This window comes from Blennius ocellaris, assembly GCF_963422515.1.
Source record: "Blennius ocellaris genome assembly, chromosome: 15".
Lineage (NCBI taxonomy): Eukaryota > Metazoa > Chordata > Actinopteri > Blenniiformes > Blenniidae > Blennius > Blennius ocellaris.
Genome location: NC_137664.1, coordinates 17,297,227 through 17,317,291, shown reverse-complemented (window position 1 = coordinate 17,317,291; position 20,065 = coordinate 17,297,227). Strand labels below are relative to the sequence as shown.

At 40.7% G+C, this 20,065-nt stretch overlaps 1 protein-coding gene across 1 annotated transcript in view; it reads right to left on the bottom strand.

Moving 5' to 3' along the window:
• Positions 1-15,420: 15,420 nt before the first annotated feature.
• The window catches only part of LOC308140576 (putative cytochrome P450 120), a gene marked incomplete at its 5' end in the record, with an annotated part of 30,241 nt that continues 25,596 nt past the window's right edge, over positions 15,421-20,065 (bottom strand). Inside the window, one exon of the mRNA XM_080510412.1 lies at positions 15,421-15,724. Coding sequence (XP_080366538.1) covers positions 15,548-15,724 — 177 coding nt within the window. The 3' untranslated portion in view covers positions 15,421-15,547. The remainder of the gene's footprint in view (positions 15,725-20,065) is intronic.

Genomic DNA, 20,065 nt, shown 5'->3' with positions numbered 1-20,065 from the left:
AACAAAAAACTGACTGCTTTGTCTATTTTCAACTTGTTGTATTAATACTTTGTTGCCCTTTTACTGCTGTCTGCGGTGTGGGAAGACGTCGTGGAACAAACATCTCTCACCCACACTTGTTCCGAAAGAAAGGCTCGCGGATTAGAAGAATTGTTTACAGTAACTTTGCATTGGTAGAAACTGACTTCAACCTGTTGTATGAGTGAACAGATTCAAGAATGTTAACATGAATACATATAAACTTGTTGGAATCTGTCGATCAAATTAAGATCTTGGTTCTTAACGTTAAAATCTGGATCTCACCAGCAGACTGGAGGAAAACCAGTCTGAATCTGTGGAACGATAAAAATACTGAGGCGATGGAGGCGAGAGCAGCGTTTTATTTTAGTTCGGATGAATCAGTGTTTCAGCACATATTGCCTATAAACCCACTGAGGGCACGCTAACCTACACCGTGAATCACACCAAAAGAGTCCTCAGAGAGGTCGTCAGCAGTCAAACGTTCACAGTCATGTCCGTGTTAATGTTGGTGGGGAAAAAAAGTAAGAGAACAATTACAAAGTATCTGCAAAGGTGAAAAACACAACCAGAAGTGCATTTTAATCGATTTTTATTATCTGAATGTGGAGACTTGATGATTTGCACTCATAATGTACATCTAGGAGTTCAATGATGGATAACAGATGCAACGTTTGGACATGATTTTGTCTTTAGCTGCTCAAAATGATGCTTTACTGCCGAAATGATGTCATTAAACATTCATTTAAAGTTCAAAGTCTTATCAGCTGATCTGTGTGTTCAGTTCGTGATGAAATAAAGTTCCTACTTGGGAATGTCCACTTTTATAAAACACAACCTCCGGAAATATGCTAAAAGAGTGACAAACGACCTCGATTCCACAAGTATAAACCTACACGGTGCGGTTTGTACACAACATGCTGACATATTGTGATGTACTGACCCTGCTTACACCGTAGAAAAAAAAATGGTTGCGACTGTGGTGAACATCGGCAGTCAAACAATTGCAGTAAAACAGAAGAACTATTTACTCCAGCCACGGCGTGCATGTGCAGTAAAAGCATCTCAAATGTTCCATCTTGGAAGTGTTTTTGTTAAAATTGCTCACACTAATGTTTTTAGCCTGTTGTAGAATTTTATAATCTTTTATTTTTCATTTATTTATGTTTGGCATGTATGTAGTGGCAGAAGGGGGGATGGGTTTCACTTTAGGTTTTGTTTTTTTATTTTTGAACCTTTAGTGCTGCTGTCTACTTTACTAAAAGAGTTATATGAATTAACTTTGATTTGACAAATTGTACACCATCCACTCCCCCCCCCCCCCCGTCCGCCATATTAGCTTCCAGCTCGACCCACTAAATAGCATTACAGTAGATTTTAGATGCGAGGGTCGAGTCACATTCGCTGGACCTCTCAGCTAATCTCATTGTGCTGTGGCTGATCTGACGTGATATTTTGCTCTTTTAAAGTGCTCCGCATTATGCACTTTGACTTTGCCTGAAATACCCATTGTCTGTTTTTGCTGGGAGCGATTCAGCCCATGCCCTTTTGCTTTACCACGCTGTCTATAAATACCAGCCCTGCAGGAAGGAGCAACTTCTGGGTAATATTTACTGCAGCGTTGGACTGGTAGATGCTGGATGTTACATAATTTGGAGGGCAGACCCAATTCTGGAAACCAAAGATAGTTTAAGGGTCTTTTTAAAAAAACATTTTTATAAAGATACTATTGGTGGTTTAAAAATATGTCGATTCACTCTGCAGGGGAAAAAATACTTCCTCCCTTCACAACATTTCCCATTGATATCGCCTCGAGCTCTTTTATAAATTCAGCAGTGTGTTTTAAAAGCTCTGAAACTTGCAGTTACCAGGAAACACTTGATAATATTTTGAGGCCACTTGTCTTGTTTGATGTCAGCAGCTGGGGAAAGATTCCACATCGATGCAGTTTTTGTTTATCGTATTGAGACTATTGTGGGCAGTTTAGCGAATTACAAAAAGATGATACGACCACAGTTGCTAGGACTCGAGATGGAGGCACATGTGTTTTGAAGTTTACCAGTTCTAAAGTAAAAATAACTCAATAGTTCAAATGTCTAATAAAAACACCCACAACTCATAATATACACAAAATAATAAACAAAATTGTGTCTTTAAAATGAACAAAACATTTAAGTTGAATTGGCTGGGAATCAAAGCCAGGTCTCTAGCATGGCAGACGAGAACCACCAATACCCAACATGCCATGGATTCTTAGAAGGTTTGTAGAGTTATACATCATGCATATATTAGAAAACAGAGAAATCTGCTGTAAAATCAGATGTTCAGAAGCCGTTAGCAACCCTGTATAGTGAGAAGTATGTGAAGTATATGTGATGTAGGCTATTCATACTGTATTATTTGGGCACCCACGGGCAAAAATATGGATCGGTGCCTATGATTTCTTGCCTGAATGATAGCGTTTTCAGCTCAGTTCATAAACTTGTGATGTCTTCAGTTTGATGATTGAATCCATTTTGGAGCTCCAGCCAAAGTATATGTGGTGGAAAATGGGCAGAAACAATTTGGTTGGTCATGAATGTTGCAGACCTCAACTAAACTAAGCTTAAAACCGTAACATCAACACTGAGGTGAGAAACAGACGTGTACTGCAGCACTAATGTGTTACATAAAGGTGCTGCAGTCACTTTTCCACCCCCTGTAATTATCCACTTTGTCAGCTGTATTGTGGCCGGTGCTGTGAAGTAGGTTTTATATGAGCTTCCCCTTTTCGCCGCTGTTTATCTGCTCTGCTGAATGAATCTAGTTAAGTGTGTCCACTTCCACGACTCTGCTTATTGTTACAGTGTGCTTACATAATCACATCTCTATACTGCTGATCAGTCATCCCATCTGTTCACGGCTCTCTGATGGCCTTGCCTCCTCAAACTGTTCCATTAAAATATGCATGTTTGTTGGAAGCGGTTCGTTTCTACCACAGCGTGGGTTTGAATCCTACAGCTTGAAGGCAGGGACAGAAAAGACATGCTCCTAGTCATAAACAGTGACCATTATAAATAAACAGGGGACTGTGGAATACAAGAAGTTAATCTGGAAGCTTGTGCTTGACTATGAATCTGCTTATTTGTTTAGTTGAGTGACTGGTAAAGTTCACTATGTGCGATTAAAGCAGGGGCGAGGAAATCGGAGTGGTAGGAAAGTGTCCCGACCTCCTAATTCGAACTGCGTGAGCACAGCTAAAGCTATAAAAGAAACAGGCCTGCCATTGTTGTCTCCATATCTGAGCGCGTTGGGCCGGCAGCTTTCCTAACAGCTGAGGATAAACATACTTTTACACAGAGGCTCTGTGACACCCAGCAAACAGCACAGATTGAGGCTAAGAATGCAGTGTGTCTGGATGGCGCTGCTCACCGCCCACCGACCATGGGGCGAAACAGACGAGCGCACGTCAACGCATTTCCACACAGCAGCGGGTCGCAAGCATAACATTTGGTAAAGGTTAGGGGTCGGTGCCAAAGCGATACGTTTCGTTTGACCAAGGTTTGGGACAACGTCAGTTAAAAAAGAATCTAAACGGGTTGTATGCCAACTACTGTTAACGGACTTTAAATCAATCAATGTTATTGACTCTCTTAAATATTCTATATATGATTTTTTGTCAGATTGCTAACTATCATTTTCTTGACAGTAAGTTTACTCACTGCACATATTTGCACACTGCTATGGTTTACACAGTAGTGAAAGCGACATAATAACATGGACAGTTGATGTGTAACACATGAAATGTGCAGGTGTCACTGTTGAAGAAAAGTCCATAACAGTGGTTTCAAATACATTTTAGCTCAGGGGCCACATGCAGCCCAATTTCATCTCAAGTGGCCTGGATTGGAAAATAGTGCCTTAATAACCTTTAAATTTGAATTTTTGTTTTCTTTGTTGTGGCACAAAGTATACATGATGAAAATGACTATTTTTTTCGCAAAGGCCAAACAATTACTACAGAAAATGGCAAGAATCCCAACATAAATATACCTTCTGGACCTACAGTGAAATGTCCAACAAAACAATTGCATGATTTTACAAACTGACCCTGACATACCAATATACTGATAGATACAGAATAGTGATACTTTCTTTTATCAAATCTGTCTGGTATTCAGGCTGTGAGCCACTTATCTCTCGTGATGTGCAAATTAAAAATTCCAATGTCGAAATATGGATCAATTTGGATGTTAAAATATCAATATATCCATAGTTACTATTCCTTCATAAATGTGCTTTAAGTGTAACTGGATAAAGTATTTCAACATCTGTTTGCTTTGAGGTCGTTTGAATAGCTAGAACTTTAAATAGAAAACCTTGAAGTCCTTTCTTTTATCACATGAGCGCAGTACTACCCACACACAGAAGGCTTTTTGGCAAAGTGACGGTATGGTATCGGTATGGGCAATATCAGTGGTGGTTTTATTTTGTAGGAGTTATGGCACCTCACCACTCATCTGTGTGAATAATACTATAAGCCATTAAAATTGCAAGAAGCACTTCATCATCAAACTTGAAACCAGGTTTTTTCTCGGTGAAGTTGTTTGTCGATGTACCACCAACAGCTGCATTTGCTATTCAAACGGCGTCGCTGCCGGATGAGAAAACAACAACACAGGCAAATTGAAACAAGAAAAGCCACTTGCTTAGGGTTCTTTCAATCTCCAGCCTCGGTTTCCTCCCATTATTTCTGTCATAAACACTTCGACCACTACAGGTCTGCACTTCAGTGGGATCAGAGAATTAAATGTCTCCATTGATATACAACAACTTCATTACTCTGTTTCTTGTTTTTACTAGAACTACATTTGTTTTTCACTACCTCCACCTACCTATTTGATAAGCGACCTTATTTGGCACCGTCTGTAATTTTTTTCTGTCCAGTATATGAGATTGTAATCTAAGCATTAGCATACAGCCTGTGACAAGCACGTAGTCCAGGAGAGTCCATGTGAATTTTGTTGAGGGGTTTCTGATCTGTCTGATCTGAGCAGTAAAATGACAACTAGTGACAACTCCAAATAAAGTGATGCCATTAGTTTTAGGGAAAAAACAAAGTGCTGTTATTTCCAAACTAAAGCAACAACATATTATGAAAACTTGGTTGGTTAACAATGACAATGGGACAAGGAAGATGTGACTTAATCTTCGGCGAGACCTGGATTATGTTCCTGCCAGGTGGAGCCAGTTGCCCTCTAAGTGCCTTCTTATTAAATATCTTTTCACAAACCTGAAGAAGTAGGAGGGAAATAAGTGCTTTCTCCACATTACTGTTGCTTCTTTGGGAAATTTTTAAAAAGAAAAATCTGATTTTCTGGTTTAACTGGCAGCTCTGATGAAAGATCTCATCTTTGATGGTAATGCTTTTGCTGTTGCGTCACTGATGTCTCGTCTCGGCTCTCAGTGTTACTCTTTGCATTGGGTAAAATACTATATTGCAGGAGAGTAGGACACAGTGTTATTTTGTCCAGTTTTACTGGGTTTTTTTAAACAGATTTTTGTAGACGTAAACATGTAAGGGCTTTGATTCAAGCCCCAACATGTCAACATGGCTGAAAGTTGCTGTTTTTAAAAGGGCATTCAGTTACAGCCGCCGTGGGATTGAACGGAACAAGGGGCCTTGATGTTGCTTGGTTCAAGGTACTGGAGTAAGACACTGACCATTGCAGGAGTGTATCTCAGTGATGTGTTTTTAATAGTTCTCCCTCTGTGGGTGCCTTCTTCTCACTGCCTTCATCCCCCGACCCCATCCTCCTCCTCCCGTTCTTCCCAAGTGGACGTCACCGGAGACAGAGCCATTACCCCGACAGCTAAAAACAGGTCAAGTGCTGTTCCGTGATGTTGAAATTAATGATTGCAGTCCCCCAAGAGAGGGAGGGATGGGGGTGAGATGGAGGGAAGTGATACGATCGACAGAAGTGGAATCCGAGTGGTTGAGAGTGTTTAAGAGAGAGAGAGAGTTTGTCAATGAGAGAGGGATGCTTTTACTCAACTGTGCTCCCAACCACTCCTCTCGCTCCCGGCTCTCCCACTCTTCCCCTCTCGCATCTCGGAACCACACTTGATTATAATGTTGAAAATATAATGAGTGTCACAAGAGGATGACAGCACGTCCGGAAATAGTCTCCCTGCGTAGCGAACCGCTGAGTTACTGCCGTGTCACAAGCACCCGGGTCAGGACAGAAGACTAAAAGCAGTCATTGCATTTGGAGCTTTAATCAGTTCCTCCTATTTAATTTCAGTGAGTTTTTCACGAGACGCACTGGAAATAAATTATACGAGTGTTTATATAATACAGAGAAAGGTTGTTGTTTTTCTTCTACTCTTGTTTTCACTCCGTCAGCTGAGAATGGTTCCAATCCTTTTTGGATGACACAACACTGAAGACAAAACAGACATAAAGGTTTATCATTTCTTTGGTGCTACAATGCAAAGTTTTCTATCAAAAAAAGAAACAAAGCAAAAAAGGAAACTAAAAACTAAGGATCTGTTTTCATGACAATGATAAACTGGAAAAGAAAGTTTTTTTTCTTGGCCTTATCTTTGCCAAAGTGAGAGGAAATATGGAACGATCTTTTAAAGTAGCTAGAAAATATGAATGCTATTTTGCACATTCTGGCCGTCTGACAGAAGACGGACAACCACATCTGTTGTCACACAGTGCGTGAAGATATGAACCTAGACTACGAGACTACTTCAAATCATCTTTTGACAGTACCAGTAATTTATGATTGTAATTCATAAAATCTCTCAGTGTAGCTTCTGCTACCATCTACTAATAGCCACCAATCAATACAAACAATGGGCACAACACTAGACCTTTACCCAAGAAATAGTTTTCTAAATCAAATGAAGATCAATGCAAGTTATTCGTCCACATTCTTGGTCTTCTTTTCTTGGCATCCATGCATATAAGAGTTTCAAGAAGAAGATTTTTCAAGAACAATAAGATTCTTGTTTGGCTTCTTCTCTTTACTTCTTAGTACCACCAACAGCACAGACAAATGACATACACAATTTCATTGTAATTATTGCATTAAGATATACGTTTAGCGGCTGTCAACGCTGATTCAATGTCGGAGGATCTTGGTTATCCCAACTTCAAAGTGGTGGTCAGGTTTTTAAGATCCGTGACACAGTGTGACAGGAAATAACATTGCTAATTCCCTGCAGGAGGTTCGGTTGACAAGTAGACACATTTATATTTTGTCTCCAAAATACCCACAAAAACAGAAACTGATGGCATAAACGACGATATGTTCTGAAAGCCAAAGATCTCACATAAGGAAAAAGCTTAAAGTCACCAAAGTGATGATTGAAACCACTGGATGATTACTGTGCAATTTAGTCTTTTTCAATCAAATATACAAAGTTAAATAAAAGAAATGAACTCATTTGGTGATGCTTTGTCTTCCTTCTTTTTTCAGGGCACCACAGCCCTAGTTTAAAGCCTCTAGTATGCCTTCTTTACTGACCTAGCAGTAAATCAACTTGATCAAATACTGTGAGAAGGAAGACATCCTAGAATCATCCCTTGGTGTCCAGGACTTTTTTCTTTTGACCGAATTGACCAAAATAAATATCCAATTTAGTTTATTTCTGAATTTGTGACATTAAGCTCTTACTTGAAGCCTCTCCCTTTGCGGCGTCTGCGCTGTTAGCGGAGGACTAAACTGTTCAACACAGTCACTGATTTCCTCTCCGGGTTGCAGGAAGTTCATTAATAATCCATCCAGCTATCGGATGCTCAACTGATCATCAACCAACAACCAGCTGGCCGCTCCTCAACTTCCATCAGCGACACTTCAATCTTCAATCAATCCGCTGCCATAAGTGATGATACACTTGCGTTTGGAGAAGAGAGCTCCTCGGGGCTCCCCCGTGAATCCGAGTAGCGGCGGCGAGGGGTTCAACAGCCGAGGGAAGATAAATGAGACAATTAAACAGTGCTTGATGGCACCTCAGTGACTAATGGCTTTCCTTCCTGCCTGCTTGAGCACAGACAAACACCGTAGTAAAGCACAAAAGAGAGTGTGTGTGTGTGTGTGTGTGTGTGTGTGTGTGTGTGTGTGTGTGTGTGTGTGTGTGTGTGTGTGTGTGTGTGTGTGTGTGTGTGTGTGTGTGTGTGTGTGTGTGTGTGTGTGTGTGTGTGTGTGTGTGTGCGTGTGTGTGTGTGTGTTTCATTACTTTGAACAAATCAAACCTGACAATACTCTACAAATAATGATTTATAACAGTAGTGCTGTCTTGGGGGAGGGGGGGGTGTTTAAGTTTCTCAAAAGTGGAAGTCAAGGATGCAAAACCCTCAAAAATTAACAAAGCTATCAGCGTTGTTGAAGTCACGCACTGACGAAACTAAAGCATCACTTTGGCCATATCAATGGTTGGCAGAGGGATCATTGATCCACTAGTTTATGTCAGTTTGCCTTTCTTTTTCCCTAAGCTGGTAGCTATAGCACAATTTATCTCCATACAGAATGCTTTGAGTAAATACATGAAGGGCAAGAGAACAATTTGTAGTTAGTACTCCGACCTGCAAGTCAAAACCAAACCCTGCACCCACGAAAAATCATGATGATTTATGAGGAAACTTGCATTTTGTCAATAGAGAATAACTCAACGCAGTATAGGTTAACACAACAAAATCAAGTTAATTTCCTTATTTATTTATTTTAAGGTGTGTTGCATACAGCCATGCTCATATACACACAGATGATAATTGCATCACTATTGAAGCAAACTCATTGAAAATGAACAAGAACCTGTCTTACAAAGCGTTAACTTATGTCGAGTTTATCCTCCGTAGGCAAACCATGCCCAAAGACTATACAGTGATGCGAACCACCGCCACGCAGTCCCCGCCTCTATCGATGCACTTAATGCGGCAAAAAGTGCGAGGTAGTTGTTCACCCTTTACATGCCACTGTTATTCCTCGATAACACTTATGTAACTTGTGGTGTTGTACTTTATTGTTACCCATCTGTACTTAATACTTGTCTATACATCCGTTTAATTATTAGTCATTATTATTACTTAGTCATTGTTGTGGTTACTGTTATTTTCTAAAATCATTATTGCTATTATTTATCCTATTTATGTTTAATTTAATTTAATTATTATTATTGTATATTTTTTCTCTTTTCTTTTTCTTTTGTTGTTTACTTTTTACTTTACATTCGTAATATTTCATTACTATATTGCTGTCAGAGACTGGGTTCTACTGTTCTTGTTATTTTTATTGTTTAAAAAAAGAAAAAAAGAAAAGGATTTGATATGTACAATATCCTATGTGTACACTATTGTATTTTTCAACCAAAAAAGATAAATAAAAAAAAATTAATAAAAAAAAAGTGCGAGGTAAATATCGTGAGGGTTGGGATTGGTCCGCTCTACGACACAGTGCATGTTAAGAACTCCACATGTAGTCCAGAGGCAGGGCAAAACATTGTGGCTGCAGGGTCGTCCACAATGCTTTGCACACATCTAATAATATGAACGACACGGTGCAGGAAGCTCACCGCTACAGTCTGCTGGCTTGCATTTGAAGCTGACATTTGCAGCGTCACTGCCAATATTTGTGCCAAATAGTAAGTTTCATGCAGTTTCACAGCCGATCATTCTACGCCCCCTCGTGTAGAACTACTTTGCGGTTCATACAACCTTGATGCAGAACTTCCAGGGTTGAAGGGACAGTGTCGAGGCTACGCGCTGCCCCATGCGGACTTTAGAGGCCGTAGCACACTGAGGCCTTTACAGTTCACAAAACGGGGCGGCCTATAGCAGCGAACTCCCAGCATGTTCTCCCGCTCTCGTCGCACTCCAGCTCTTTCAAACACCACCTCTTCAGGCTCTCTACTAAATCAACATTTTAACTCACCGCAGGCTATGTTAACAGGACTTAACATCTCATTTAAATGAATAAGTGCGAACAGAAGAGGGATCGGTATGATGGGAAGTGCAAGGAACTTTGTCACGTGCACTGAGGACTGCTCAGAGAAAAAGGTGTGTTTACACACCACCACGACGGCAAGTCACGAAATGCTGTGCATCATCACTTTCTCTCACCAATCTTTCAGAAATGTGGCGAATCAGAAGGATTTGGAATACAGTGTCTCATATATATATATATATATATATATATATATATATATATATAGATGTGTGTACACACACACACACACACACACACACACACACACACTCCAGTGTCATTCTACCAGCCGCTGTACAGTTTGCATGCTCCAGATTGCGCCACATCCGGATAAATGTCATACAGTTGTGCAGATAAGATTCTGCTGCAGCGGAACGAATGTCATCACGCTGTATAACGCATCAACACGCATCACAACTAATGGACACGCCGAGTTGCAAACTTTACAAATCCAGGTGATTCTTGATATTTTTGGGCAGCAAAAAACATGTTCCACAAATATCAGGAATGTCACGCACCAATACGCCCATTTAAGAACCATATTCAGATGCATTACATCACATAAAGAATGCCAGGAATGTGACAGGAATGACGGGAAATGATATTTGTAACTCACCATGCCGATGTGTAAACGCGTCTTAAAAGAAAAGCACAATAAGGAAGTGATTAAAAATGTTTTTTTTAATGCATTATTGTTTGTTTGTTTAATTAATCACATTATTTTATAGGTTAAATAAGTTCCATCCCCCGAGAAAAGTAGGTAAAATTATTCACTTTTCAAACTATGGCTCAACATTCATGTTTGCACCAAAGATGTCCACATTTTCTTCCCTTTTAGTTTCTCCAGCATGTATCACCATCTATTGAAAAGAACGACTTCCTGCTTTCAATAAAGCATCCTGAATAGATGGAGATGGTTGATGGGGGGAAAAAAAGCCCTTTTCCAAGGTTATCTTTTTATACTGTGGTCTGCTGCAGGCGGCCTTTTCAAGCACCTGTTACAGTTGATGTCATTACTACAGCAGACAAATTAGACACGAAAACCAGGAGCTGGCTTTTGTCTACTCAAGGACTCCATTATGTCACAAACTGTGAAGAATTGCAAGCAGTGATTTAGTCATCATTACCATAGTAACCAGGACATGCTTTAAATGACCCAGTTTCGTGGCTGTGGTTGATAATCATGTGTTTGCTGGATTTGGGGTAGTAGGTAATAAAAGAAAAACAACATTATAGTATTCACGCCTCCTTATCATGAGTGTACGACCACCTACAGTTCTGACTGTGTATTTTTAGTGAGTATATGTTGGTAGTGATTCAGCACAGGTGAATATATAAACCACCAGCATCTGGTTCCCAAACAGTTGTTCCTTGAGCGGAAAAATACTTTTTTTGTGTTTTATGAAATGGTGATACGCATGTTCCAGGATCGGTTTCTTACCCCCAACCCGAACCAGGGTCTGTAACCCTCCCGTCACCTCTGTGTCTGGTTTCTGCAAAGGTTTCTTCCTGTTAAGTGGGAGTTTTCCCCTTACCACCATCGCTCATGTTGATTTGTTGCGTTTCTCTGTTAAAAGCTCCAAGAAATGACTGTGTTGTATTTGGTGCTATATAAACAAAGTTTAATTTGAATTGGTTCTGTTCTATTTTTTGCAGTAACTTCGAAAATGTCTCGTTTTACAAAGAAATTGTAAAATTAGGCGAAAGTGCTTGCATGTTCCTCTGACATGCTTTCTCCTCTTTACACTTTGACATCCTGCACTCCTAAACTCCGTGTGGATCAGTGTGTGAATCTGCTGTCTGTGTGTGTGTGTGTGTGTGTGTGTGTGTGTGTGTGTGTGTGTGTGTGTGTGTGTGTGTGTGTGTGTGTGTGTGTGTGTGGGGCTGTAGGATTAAAGCATCCTGTATAAAATACCCACAATGCAGTGGACAGAGAACAGTTGTGCAGTAATTAGCTGTGCTCATTAAAAGTGACCCCGGGCTTTGTTTTACCATCTGGACGCACCGCCGTGCCTCCTGTTAGACACATGTAAGTTAGTCACTGACATGATTTCTATCATCACTTACTCTTGAAGGGAAGATGAACCTCACTGCCTCGTTCCTCAGTGAAATAAGGCGTCGGGCAGAAAAGCCTCCACTCTGTGGTCACATGAACAGGAACAGGATCTCACCTACATAATGAAGACTTGAGCCTCCGCGTACTCCTCGGTCAGCTACGTTTGGTTGTTATTTACACACTCGAAGGAAACAAACGACACTTTGGATCATCACATTCTTGGGACGCACTCAACATTACAACCGCTGGGGCAAATTCAGGAGGCCATTGTTTGACTTTCTAATTGACGGCTTGGAATGTGCAGACAAAGAACAGCACTTTGCAGGATGGGACTTTAAATCGACTCGGTTCAAGCCGACAACACATTATTCTTCTGTATATGAATAATTCTGTCCTTGTCACACCAAACGTAAGAGATATTTGCACTATTCAGGGTGTTTGCTTTGTCCTTATGTTGTGTTTTCTGTCAGCTTTCATAAACATTGTATTCTGTACAGAGCACTAAAAGTCAAATTCCTTGAAGGATAATTAAATAAAGCTTAATCAAAGAAGATGATTCTGAGTCTGATCCAAAGTTGATTGACCCTCTTATGTCAACGTACGCTTCCAGCATTCACACAACTAGAAAAAGGAGCATTCCCTGGACAAGTGTGAATGCTGGGAGGTGAAATGCTAAACTGCAATGCTGAGCCAAACCCTGTTGTTTCTCTTGTGTTTTACTCTAAACCAGGAGCCTGAAACAAACAAAAAAAGGGGGAACATGAAGCGTCCAGACAAAAACACAGCGCAGAATTGTGTCTCCTGCTGCACAAGAGGATTCACAGTAAGTAGCTTTCGCCCGTCATAAATTGTTGACAGTTGAAGCCTCGGCTTGCGATCAAGTGAAAGAAGAGCAGTGAGTCATCGCAGTGTGCAAACAGGAACCTCATTTTCCATCGTAACCTCTCTGATGTATATCTGTGTGTGCGTGTGTGTGTGTGTGTGTGTGTGTGTGTGTGTGTGTGTGTGTGTGTGTCATGTGATCTACGCTGTATGTAGTGTGCATGATAAGTGGAGGATGTCTGTTTTATAAAGATGATCTGCTCCTGGAGAGCTCTTCAATCAACCTGCTGTTTCGCTATTACACACACACACACACACACACACACACACACACACACACACACACACACACACACACACACACACACACACACACACACACACACACACACACACACACACACACACACACACACACACACACACACACACACACACACACACACACACACACACACACACACAGGACCGCTCTACTTGTTTCATACCCGACGGCCACAGCACAAAAACCAAACAATCAATAAAAAATGATCCCATAAAAAAAATGCTGACGTACTGTGTATAAGATGGAAAAAAACTAAAATAATCACACATTTATCCAATACATTATTATCCTACTTCAGATTACCAAATGAAATGAAATCCAAAATGACTGCCAATGTCAAAACTATCTATATTTATAGAAAGCATTAAAAAAGTTAAATATTGTACATTTCTTCTGTTGTGTATTTTTATGCCCATTCTATATGAATTATTTCTGGTTGGTGTACAACTACGGTTCCCACCACTACAACATATTGAAGGTAAACGCAGTGACTCAAAGGACAAAAATCTTTTTATAAATTTTTTGTATTTTATTTTTCCTTCTTTGTTAATGCAAAGATAAACCGCTTTCCATTTAAAATAGTTACATTTCATTGATTTTACTATCAATTAAAGATTTATTTAAATTGAAAACGTCTAATCTCAAAATATTAATTAAACAATCACATTGCTGGTTCCAGTATCTCATATTCAAAGCAGTGAAACAGTTTAAGACACATTCGTTTAAAGAACATAAAACCTCATGTAAACAGTGACAAACAGTGAACGCTGGGAGAAACACAAAGGCACAACTATCGAATAAATACATGAAACAAAAATTTCAATGACACCTTTTCTCTGAAATGATAGACTCTAATCAAATCTTAAAGACTGATCCGTAGTTTCTGACGAGTTGCCTCCTGGTATCATCTCACACACACAAAAAAAACAAGTCAGTGTGTGTGTGTGTGCATGTGGGGTGAGACTTGCATACTAAGAGGAGGGAAGTCAGTGTAGGTATGACGAACTGTTGCTAAGCAGTGGTGGTTGCTAGGTGGTGATGGGGGGGGGGGGGGTAAACCCCACCCTGTGTGCTGGAATCTGAGGGTTTACCTCGGTCTTCCTGTGTGGATGCTGAAGACTCAGCAAAGCACGGAGGAGAGGAGGGAGAATGAATACATCAAAACAAAAATGAAATCTGAAGCTCATCCGAGTTGCTTTGTGAGCTTGTTTGAATTTCTAGTCCGACGCAAACGTGAAAAAGAGGAAAGCAATCCCACCTGAGAGAAGCTCATCCGCTCTACGAGTTTGGAAAGACAAACTCGTAGAAAAGCTTTACTCTGATTAAAATCACAATTATTCAACCATTTCTTGGTTATTCTCATTTTAATTCCCTACTGGATATCTTGTAGCAACCAATAATTTTGTCCATTTTAAATATAGAGAATAGTGCCAATTAACCTTTGTCTTAGCCCCGCCCCCAAACACAAATGAACTACCAACTGCTCGGACTCAAACAGACATTCTCAGCTCTGTAGAGAAGTATTACAGTTGACGTTATTTGTTTTCTGGGCTATTTCAGTTATTTAGAATAAAAAAATGTCAGATATGCCTGGAGCACATGCAACGAAAGGGGGCGGGGCTCAAGCCTTTTGACACACTATATACAAAAATCCAGTCGTATTTATATATTAATGATTTCTTGGCTGTCAATAAAAAGTTTCTTGTTTTTGATTGATTCTGTCTGATTATCTTTTCATCATGTATTCAGATATGCAATATATTTAATTGTGTTTTTCTCCATTTGCCTCGCTTTTTTTGTCGATTTGCGATACCCAAACATGTCTGTGCTCTCAGTAATAATACAAAATAAACAGTTAAATCATCTATGAGGGATTTCTTTATGCTACTTTAATAATGCAATGACCAGCCAAAGAATCAACTATTGGCTATAATTTGGCTTCACTACAGTTTAAATGGTGAATCCTATGTCATTGGCCTTCATTAAATTATGAGTTGCTACATGTGTGTATTACATATTCATGCTACTGATCATGTGAGAAATGCTTTGAGTCATTTACTGATCACATTTCTATTTATGGATTGAACTTACCAGAGCTAATCGATTTGAAGACAATTTACTCAAATATCATAGGATTGCCATCAATTACTACATAAATGGTTGGATTTAAAAGATGCGTCAGCAGCTGCACGATATGAGGCAGAGGGAAAGCAGCGAGCATGGCTTCCCCTGGTACGATTGCTGCTGTGCACAGTAGGGGGGGGGACGCCTCGGTTCGCTGGCTTCCCTCTGCACGCGGAAAGACATTTCCCGCACCCCTTGCACACTCTGTAAAAGATGCAGATACCACGTTCAGTGTTTGTCAGGTGCGTCCCCGCTTCCTGTCTCCGTTCCGGTGTCCTCCAGCCGGGTGAAGGAGACGCCGGGGGGGTTGGCGGGCCGAGACACAGGCAGCCACTTGTACTCCAGATCCTGCGACGGCGGATCCAGACACCAGTCGTAGTGCTTCAGCAGGTACGTGCACGCTTCCTGGCGAGCAAAAACATTTAAAGACACTCAGATTATTATTATAATTTTTTTTTTTGAAACTACATTTTCTGTGCCATTTACATAAACCACACTTAAACAGAGAAGAGAGCCGCGGGGGCGTCAGATACATCTTCAGAATTTTGCAGCCGGGCATAACAAAAAAATGTGAACGTGGAAGGCAGCCTGGCAGAGCTCGTCTTCGGCCTCCGCTCAGAAAGAGTCCAACTTTGAGAGCGTCAGCCTCCACAACGCTTTGCACGTCTTCATTCCGAGGATAGAAAATAGCAATGCAACACCTTTTTACAGCCAAGTTGTTGTGGAACATTACGTCCTGCGGCGGCACCGATTCCTGCCTCCTGCGAGTTCAAATTGACTTCTCCTACTGGATTGCATATAAATTGCTCATTTGACAAAGATCAGGCATTTTTATTTTTTTTTTTAACAGTCAAAACAAACCTGACATTTGATTTTCTTCTACGTATGAAACACAACCGGAGTCTCGCAGCAGGTGATGTCACAACTATCCTCATCGGCTCATCATGAAGCAGCGATGAGGACCAATGGTGTCCGCCCGAACAAACAAAACCCCGCATTTCACTCCACTTCATGAATGAAGATTTTCCCGGTGGCGGAGGGTCGGATGGTGTGGGGTGGGGGTTGTGAATGAAGGGAGGAGAGGGGAGGGGATGATTAGGGTGGGGGGAAGGGAGGAAGGAGGAGGACAGTCGAAGGATGGAGTGAGGATGAGTCACATCTCTGACCTAGATCCCTGCGGTCTACTTTTCACTCTGGTCATGCCCTGCGTGTGCATGTGCGTGTGCGTGTGCGTGTGTGTGTGTGTCTGCAATTGGAAAAAGAAAAAAGCAGCCCGAGTGACTTGAAACAGTCAGATCTTTGTGTCACAACAGCCACAGGATGTACAGGGACAAATGTGGCTCAACAGATGCATCACCAGTGCAAAGGACAGACAGCTGACATGATCAACTATCCACAGAGCGGCTTAACCACCAGAGCAGAGGAACGGGATCATGCACAACGGCATTTGAATGACAAAAACACAAATAAGTGTTGTAAATGAATAGAAATAGTCCCACTTTAACCAACTGATTCATAGAAATTCGACATGAAGTGAATGAGCCAGCATCACTCTGTTACATGTAGATGGCATTCGGTCTCTGAATTAAATTTAGAATGGTTACCATGGATACTGTACTGTGTTAAAAAAATAAATAAATTTAAATGTACTTAATTTAAGAAACTTAAATTGGTTATGCATCTGTTTAAAATGAATCAATTTAATCAAAGTATTGAGATTATTAAGTGGGGAAAAAATACAAATTACATCTGCAATTTGACTTACAGATATATAATACAGTTAAATGACACAAAAGTCAAACAGTTTTGTCATTTAATACTGCACAGAGAGCGTTGTCAAGAATCTTTTTTCTCCGGATAGTGGGCCCCTCCTTTCATATCAGATTTTACTAAACATCACAGTGAAGCCAAACACCTGCTGACATGACACTCCTGCCATTAAACAGAAGCAACAAAATAATTACAATAATGGACAGTCGGTGGTCCACATCATAGGAAATGTCTGCCGATGGGTTTCTTTGACATGTGATCAGGGGTCACATTTCCAAATCCACAGTGTGCGTGCCTTGTGACACTTAACGGCACAAAACAACAACGATGGCTCATCGTTCCACTGCAGTATCTATATATTGGGGGCAAAGACCAATCAAAAAAATCATTCAGAGATCAGCCTTTAGCAGGGATGCTGTTGCTGTGATGTTGACAGTCATTTCCATTGTAACCCCTTTTAAATCTACTAGAAATACCCTATAAAGTTAAAGGATTCTGAATTCTTTACAATTAAGTCATCAAATGGATTTTGAAGAACCTTCACTGAGGCTTTGAATGTGTCAAAATGAGCAGGTAAAGAAATGCCGTCATGAGAAAACGCTGCATTCCTTATGTTTCAGGAATTCTTCACTCTTACTCATTGGAAACTGGGATGTCGTGTTCCAGTTGATGTAAGTTGGAAAACAGCACAAACCCCAGCAAAGGTGTTTTTTTCTTTTTAGCTAGTTCAGTCCTGTAAAAGAAAGACTATATTTTATTCAAAACACTGCAGCTTCACATGCAGGCAACACGAATGCAATATGAAAACACAAATTCGGCTTTGTTACATGTCACTCTGTCCGGATAAAATCTCATCTCTAATTTCCGTCCTAAACTCTGAGATGACTCAGACAAACACCAGCCAGGACTGACTTGTGTGCAGGAAATGAAAGTGAGTCAATGTATTGTCCCCATAAGACATGGAAAACATCACGTGATCATCTGAGAGTTTGACTCATATCTCATAGTTACATTTTCACCAGCTTGCTGTGCCTCCCCCGTGTGTTTAGACGTTTTCTGCTGCTGAATAATCCGAGAAGAAAACAACACTTGATGTCTTAGAGCCGGTAACCGACCAGTGAGGCCGATTAACGTCCTTCGAGCGTGTTGGTTAACGCTCTGACTCAACGGATGTGGACTGCTGAGATAAGCCCCTCGTTGACTGACTAGTGCAATCTCCTTCCTTCCCCATGCTCAGTCATCTGGCCTTTTGGTGCCATGTTCATTGACACATAAGAAGGATAAGCATTTTACTTAACAGGACTGGATTCATAAGAAAGAGGAAGTATAGGGTAGTACAATTCCCAGAATCTGTTGAATCGAGTCAGTGAGCGTTTTGAAATTTCACAAAAAGAAAAAGTCCAATCATATCAGTAACTATAACGACAGCTTCAGTAAACCTGTTTAAATCCTGCTATCACGGTTAGGTAACCTTGTCAGGATGTAGCCAGTCGGCTCCAGCGCGCCTAAGTTGGAGAGAGGTGAAAAGAAGATGGATGAAACTAAAAGTCCTGGAAATAAAATCCAACACTAAAGTGTCTCCTTACTATTACTACATTTCCTTACGATAGTCTATTCTTACTTGAGGGAAGCATATAGAATCCGAGTGGACAACAGATTCTTAGGCCCTGTTTACAAGTCAAAACGCATCGTTTTTGCTTTTACGTTTCAGAAAAGTTTTTGAGAAGGATGTTCTGTTACACGGAAACTCTGAAAACTATGCACACTGAAAACACATGCACACAGAGAATAATACGCTACAAACGTGAACAAAGGCGAGAACACAGACCATCGTATGGAACAGAAGAAGTTGCTATTCTGGGTTCTCAAGTACAAAACTACCAAGTCTGCTGAAACAGAAAAAAAGAAAAGTGCCATATTTCATTATGACATCTATCGGTCAGTCCAGAGCGCCACCTAACTAACCAATTAATGAAAAAGCGTGGAAGGCTGGCAATTTTCCAACATTAAAACACATTAATGAGACAGACGGGGAGGTTGGAGGTGCATGCGATGTCATTTTCGAGGAGGCATTACATTATGAAAAAAAATATTCTCATCTACTAACAAAACACAAACCTTGTAAAACAGTTGCACAGACACAAGCAGAGTTCCTCTCCAGTGTGAACTATCACCAAAACATATTTACGAAATATGTAGCTCACACGCTATATAGCAGTCACATTGTCTGATAGAAGCTTCAATAAAGGGCTTGTTTTTTTGCAATCATATTCAACCAAATAAAGTATAATTATAGACTCAGGTTGTTGCATAACTCATTTTAGGGCAAAATATATTGAAAATAGTGCCTCTGGCTTTCAATTTGTGTCAATTTATGCAACTTTGCATGAAATAAAAAAAATAAATAATCATTTCAATGTATTATTAATTACCCCCAAAAATCTGATTCAAAATCTGATCAAAGAGAAGTGCCGTCAATGTTACGTTTGTGTCTGTGTGTGTTTTCAGGTCGGTGTCGCCCTGCGGACTCCCCAGTGTCAAGACTGAAAACACATTTCTTCTCACTCACACTCGTTTCCACAGGGAATGTCTCGGCATGGGGAAAGAAATGTTTCTCCTTCCTGTTGTTACACCTCTCCTCTGCTTCCAAGGGCCATGCGTGGGTGTGTGTGTGTGTGTGTGTGTGTGTGTGTGTGTGTGTCTATGATGAGTGCTGCCACGGGGACAGGGCGATGATTAAAAAGGGGACAGTCACTTCCTGGGTCTCTCCTACTGGTGTATCCATCCAACGAACGCACACAAGTCCGTGCGTGTCGTCATTCCCAAGAGCGATGCTCTATTTACCGAATGACTGGGGGATGGGTCACCTCTCCTCTCCAGTACAGTTTTTCCACTGTTATGGGGGGGGGTTGAGCTGAGAGTGGCCACAGTCGAGCGACACCGGCCACAAACGTGAAGTCACTGGCCCGATCAGTT